Source organism: Mus caroli, chromosome 8 (assembly GCF_900094665.2).
Source record: "Mus caroli chromosome 8, CAROLI_EIJ_v1.1, whole genome shotgun sequence".
Lineage (NCBI taxonomy): Eukaryota > Metazoa > Chordata > Mammalia > Rodentia > Muridae > Mus > Mus caroli.
In genome coordinates, this window is record NC_034577.1 from 119,848,863 (window position 1) to 119,855,478 (window position 6,616).

At 38.9% G+C, this 6,616-nt stretch overlaps 1 protein-coding gene across 1 annotated transcript in view; it reads right to left on the reverse strand.

Moving 5' to 3' along the window:
* LOC110300626 overlaps positions 1–6,616 on the reverse strand; it is a 174,786-nt gene that overhangs the window by 15,536 nt on the left and 152,634 nt on the right. The window contains exons 38-39 of the mRNA XM_029480433.1: positions 1,887–1,982; positions 346–441 (exon numbers count right to left, since the gene is read on the reverse strand). Of these exons, the coding sequence (XP_029336293.1) occupies positions 346–441; positions 1,887–1,982 (192 nt within the window). The remainder of the gene's footprint in view (positions 1–345; positions 442–1,886; positions 1,983–6,616) is intronic.

Sequence of the window (6,616 nt, forward strand, 5' to 3'; positions counted from 1 at the left end):
GGCCATCACTGGAAAGAGAGGCCCATTGGACTTGCAAACTTTATATGCCCCAGTACAGGGGAACGCCAGGGCCAAAAAGTGGGAGTGGGTGGGTAGGGGGTGGGGGAGAGGGTACGGGGGGACTTTTGGGATAGCATTGGAAATGTAAATGAGTAAAATACCTAATTAAAAAAAAAGTCCTCTAGCGATGTGTCTATTCACAGGAAAAGCACAAGAATATATACAATGCTTGTAGTGTCAGCTGTATGTTGGAGGAGCTGACAGGCTGGAGATACTTGTAAATAGAAATAGTTGGAAAGGAACAGGGCTCTGGTTCACACATCTGTATAACAGACATGTCATTACCTTTTAGTGTATGCTTCTTTGTGGGAGATGTTGACATGTTCGGACTGTAAGAGTCATCAGAAACTTTCTTGTCTACATTTCCAGGCTTAGGTTGCTCTGAAAAATAAGAACATTAGTGGATGATTCTAGCAATAAAATGATTTAAGTTTTTAATATTTTAAGTAATTCTTAATCTTCTGCAAACCATAGATAGCTTCCTTTTAAGTGTTCAGTAATCTACATAAAGCAGTGTAACCAGCACAAAGAGTTTCTGTCTGAGGTACCTTTGCTTGGTATTTGATGTGCTATAAAGAATATTATTGTGTTGGTTCACCCCTGGGATCCCAGCACTTGGGAGACTGAGGCAGGGAGATAAGTATCAGTCTGTTAGTCTTCCTACATATGGAGTGTGATGCCAGACTTTCTAAACACAGTGAGTCATCTAAAAAAAATTATAGAAATGCTGTAGATAAATATCAGAGTAGTTACTCTAAAAATCAGTAGGAAAATAAGTAAGACCAGAAGAAGCTAAAATGAAAATTTAAGTTTTAGATTAAGATCTAGTTAGTTCACAATTATTTTGGCTATGACAGTCTTTTCAATAGAAGGTTTCATTTCCATAATAGAGAGTACAGTTCAAGAATGGAGGGAGAGGACTAGAGAGTTGCATAATTGGTAGAGTACATATATGAAGCCCCAATCCCATTCCAGAAAGAAAGGTCTTTATTTTTCATCCAAAAATACACTGGAAAATTAAGTATCATGTAGGGCTTCTACTAAGTTTTAGTTTAGTATTCTTTTGTAGTTTAGGACTTATTTGTAGGTCTTTGCTTCATTTTGAGTTGAGTTTTGATTATATATTAAGGGCCTCCAATTCAAGCATCTGCAATGGATATCTAATGTACCCAGCACAGTCTGTAGCTGATTGATTGCTCTCTCCACACACTGTGGTTGAGCATAAAGCTGAACTTAGTTCTGTGATGTCTCTTCTGTTTCACTGGTCTGGGTGTCACCTGTCTCTAGGCCATTACCATAATTCTTTCATTTCTGTAGCTTGGGAATAAGTTCTGGAACCATGAAACAGGATTCTTCTTATCAGTAATATGACATGATTATTTTGACCACCAGTCTTTCCAGACTTTGTAAGATCGTCAAAATGGAGTCCTATGTTTCTGTAGAATGTCTTTGGAATTCAATTCTCATGGGGACTTTCCAGTCGCTTCAATCAAAATCTGTGGTTTTGACACCTAAAATATAATTTTATGACACACATGGTAGCACAGGCCTTTAATCCTAGCCCTTGCATAGCATAAGTAGGTAGAGCTCTATGAATTCAAGACCAGTCTGGTCTACATATGTCCACACACAGGATGCTTTACTGTACTGAAGCACAAATCCCTCTGCACACCTATCTTTTTACATTGCAATCATGGAACACCCACTGTTCTTACACTGTTTGCCTGTTGGATGGTCCCACAGCTTAAGTACACTAGAAAATAGAAGCAACATAACTAGAATGTAGCGTTTCATTTCACAGGTCTATCTTACAGTTATACCTTTACCTTCAAACTCTTGTTTACTGGAGGCAGATTTTGAAAGGACCAGATTATTTGGAAGGTCAACTCCTTTCTCGTATATTGCTCTAGATTTAGACTGTCCTGGAAACACAAGAACAATGTCACTCAAAGGATACAAGAAATAAACTAATTTTATTTTATTGAGACTGAAACTTTTCCCCAGCCGTGTCATACCTAGAACTCACTTTGTTGACTGTAATGCCCCCCAACTCATAGACTACCACCTGTATACCTGGGTACTAGAATTAATTAAGTGCACCACAATGCTGGCTTGAAATATACTTATTTTAATCCTTAAAAAGTCAAAAATTGCCATAACCTTACTTTTATAGTTGAGCCTCTTACAGCTTTCGTCAGTTATTTAGACTAAGTGACTTAGCCGGCACAAATACCTTCTGTATATATTTTCCTTTTCTCACAGTAAGGCATCTAGTCTGTTTTCATTTCCTAGTTATTGGGAGTATGGTAGTAATAAATGTGTATGTTTAAGTCTCTGTAGCAGGATGCAATTATTTGTGAACACAACCAAGAGTGGCAGAGGATATGGTAACTCTAGTTAGTTTCTTTTATGAAACTTCATAGTGATTTCCACGGTTGCTGTACCAGTTTGCATTCCTAAGAATGAATGTTTTTTAGACTAATATCTTTGTCATATGTGGGCCAATATTTATTCTATTCTCCCCCCCCAAACTCTAACCCCATAAACTTCTGGCTGGCATAAGAAGTAGTCTCCAAACAGTTTATGTTTCCTTTCTCACATGGTGTAGAATAATGATTGTTTTTTTAAAAAAAAATGGTTGGAAATATTCTTATCCATTTTATTCTTTTAAGAACTTTGTTTACACTTGTGCACTGGCTTAGCACCCAGCCCCACACACCCAGAGGAAGCTCTACTCCAAGTGCTCTAACATGTCCAGGATCTTTGGTGAGGAGGCGCTACAACATCTGCCCCAACAGCAGCAGTAACTGGGATCCCCAGGATCCAGGGACTCAGGGACCCCTGCCCAGTCAATGGCAATGATTCCTTCCAGTCTGAGCCAGTGCACTGAGCAAACTTTGGGTGCTAGCTCTGCTCCTAGCCCCACAACACCAAGAGGAAACTTGACTCCCAGTTACTCTAACATGCTCATGATCACAGGATCTCAGGAGCTTGGTCACACCAGGTCCTAGAGGCAGCTTGACTACCAGGAGCTCTGACAAACCCAGGATCTCAGGATCACAGGATCACAGAATCACAGGATCACAGAGATAGCAGAACTCTGAGAAGTTCTGACACAATCAGGATCACAGGAAAGACAGATATAGCCAGGGAGGGAACACTAGAGATAAGCAGATGACAGGAGGCAAGCATAAGAACATAAGCAACAGAAACCAAGGTTACTTGGCATCATCAGAACCCAATTCTCCCACCATAGCAAGTCCTGGATACACCATCACACTGGAAAAGCAAGATACGGATCTAAAATCACCTCTTATGATGGTGATAGAGGACATTAAGAAGGACATAAATAACTCCCTTAAAGAAATATGGGAGAACACAGGTAAACAGCTAGAAGTCCTTAAAGAGAAAACACAAAATTCCCTTAAAGAATTACAGGAAAACACAATCAAACAGATGAAGGAAATGAACAAAACCATCCAAGATCTAAAAATGGAAATAGAAACAATAATGAAACCACAAAGGGAGACAACCCTGGAAAACCTAGGAAAGAAATCAGGGGTCATAGATGCCAGCATCACCAACAGAATGCAAGAGATAGAAGAGAGAATATCAGGTGCAGAAGATACCACAAAAACATTGACACAACAGTCAAAGAAAATGCAAAAATCTCTTAATCCAAAACATTCAGGAAATCCAGGACACAATGAGAAGACAAAACCTAAGGATAATAGGTATAGAAGAGAGCAAAGATTCCCATCTCAAAGGGCCAGTAAATAACTTCAACAAACTTATACAAGAAAACTTCCTTGACCAAAAGAAAGAGATGCCCATGAACATACCAGAAGCCTACAGAACTCCAAATAGACTGGACCAGAAAAGAAATTCTTCACTTCATATAATAATCAAAGCACCAAATGCACTGAACAAAGAAAGAATATTAAAAGTAGTAAGGGAAAAAGGTCAAGTAACATATAAAGGCAGACCTATAGAATTACACCAGACTTCTCACCAGAGACTATGAAAGCCAGAAGATCCTGGGCAGATGCCATATATGCCCTAAGAGAATATTCATGCCAGCCCAGGTTACTATACCCAGAAAACTCTCAATTACCATAGATGGAGAAACCAAGATATTCCATGACAAAACTAAATTTATACAATATCTTTCCACAAATCCAGTCCTACAAAGGATAATAGATGGAAAACTCCAACACAAGGAGGAAACAACACCCTAGAAAAAGCAAGAAAGTAATCTTTCAACAATCCCAAAAGAAGATAGCCACACAAACATAATTCTACCTCTAACAACAAAAAAACAACAGGAAAAACAGTTTTCCTTAATATCTCAACATCAATGGATTCAGTTCCCCAATAAAAAGACATAGACTAACAGACTGGAAACAGGATCCAGGATTTTGCTGCATACAGGAAACACACCTCAGTAACAAAGACAAATACTACCTCAGAGCAAAAGGATGGAAAAGAAATCCAAGTAAATGGTCCCAAGAAACCAGTAGGAGTTGCCATTCTAATATCGAATGAAATCAACTTTCAACCAAAAGTCATTAAAAAGGAGAAGGAAGGACACTTCATACTCATCAAAGGAAAAAATCTACCAGGATGAACTCTCACTTCTGAACATCTATGGTCCAAATATAAGGGGCACACACATTCATAAAAGAAACTTTACTAAAGCTGAAAGTACATGTTTTACCTCACACAATAATAGTGGGAGACTTCAACACCTCACTCTTACCAATGCACAGGTCATGGAAACAGAAACTAAACAGAGGCAAAGTGAAACTAACAGAAGTTATGAACCATCTTAGTCAGGGTTTCATGATCACAAACATCATGATCAAGAAGCAAGTTGGGGAGGAAACAGTTTAATCAACTTACACTTCCAAATTGCTGTTCATCACCAAAGGAGGTCAGGACTGGAACTCAAGCAGGGCAGGACACATGAGCTGATGCAAAGGCCATGGACAGATGTTTCTTACTGGGTTGCTTCGCCTGACTTGCTCTGCTTTCTTTCTTTCTTTTTTTTTTAATTTTTAATAATTTTTATTACATATTTTCCTCAATTACATTTCCAGTGCTATCCCAAAAGTCCCCCATAGCGCCCCCCACTTCCCTACCCACCCATTCCCATTCTTTTGGCCCTGGCATTCCCCTATATTGGGGCATATAAAGTTTGCAAGTCCAATGGGCCTCTCTTTCCATTGATGGCTGACTAGGCCATCTTTCGATACATATGCAGCTAGAGACAAGAGCTCCGGGGTACTGGTTAGTTCATCATGTTGTTCCAACTATAGGGTTTCTGCTTGCTTTCTTGTAGAACCCAAGACAACTAGCCCAGAGATGGTACCACCCACAAAGAGCCCTCCTACCTTGAGCACTAATTGAGAAAATGCCTTACAGTTGGATTTCATGGAGGCATTTTCTCACCTGAAGCTCCTTTCTCTGTGATAACATTAGCTTGTATCAAGTTGAAAAAACCAGCCAGTATATGAACCAAATGGATTTAACAGGTGTCTATAGAACATTTCATTCTAAAACAAAAGAATATACCTTCTCAATACCTCATGGTACCTTATACAAGATTGACTATATAATTGGTCATAAAACAGGCCACCACAGATACAAGAAGACTGAAATCATTCCATGCATCCTATCAGATCACCACGAACTAATGCTGATCTTCAAAAACAACAACAACAACAAAACAGAAAGCCCACATACACATGGAAGCTGAACAATGCTCTATGCAATGATAACTTTGTCCAGTAAGAAATAAAGAAAGAAATTAAAGACTTTTTACAATTTAATGAAAATGAAAGCAAACCATACCAAAAGTTAAGAGACACAATGAAAGCAGTGCTAAAAGGAAAAGTCATAGCTCTAAGTACCTCCAAAAAGAAACTGGAGCGAGCATACACTATCAGCTTGACAGCAAACCTGAAAGCTCTAGAACAAAAAGAGGCAAATACATGCAAAAGGAGTAGATGGCAAGAAATAATCAAAACTCAGGGCTAAAATCAACCAAGTAGAAACAAAAAGAACTATACAAAGAATCAACAAAACCAGGATCTGGTTCTTTGAGAAATTCAACAAGATAGATAATTCCTTTGCCAGATTAACCAGAGGGCACAGAGACAGTATCCTAATTAACAAAATCAGAAATGAAAAGGGAGACATAACAAAATAAACTGAGGAAATTTTAAAAAAACATAAGATCCTAGTACAAAAGCCTATTCTCAACAAAACTGGAGAATCTGGATGAAATGGACAAATTTCTATACAGATACCAGGTGCCAAAATTAAATGAGGATCAGATAAACCATCTAAACAGTCCCATAACCCTTAAAGAAATAGCAGTAGTCATTAAAAGTCTTTCAACCAAAAAGATCCCAGGACCAGAAGGGTTTAGTGCAGAATTCTATTAGACTTTCAAAGAAGACCAATACTCACAACCCTCTTCCGGTCAGAAAAGCACCGGGGCAGCTGGGGCGCAGGGTCTGCTGACACTCGCCAGCTACCCACAACACCCGCC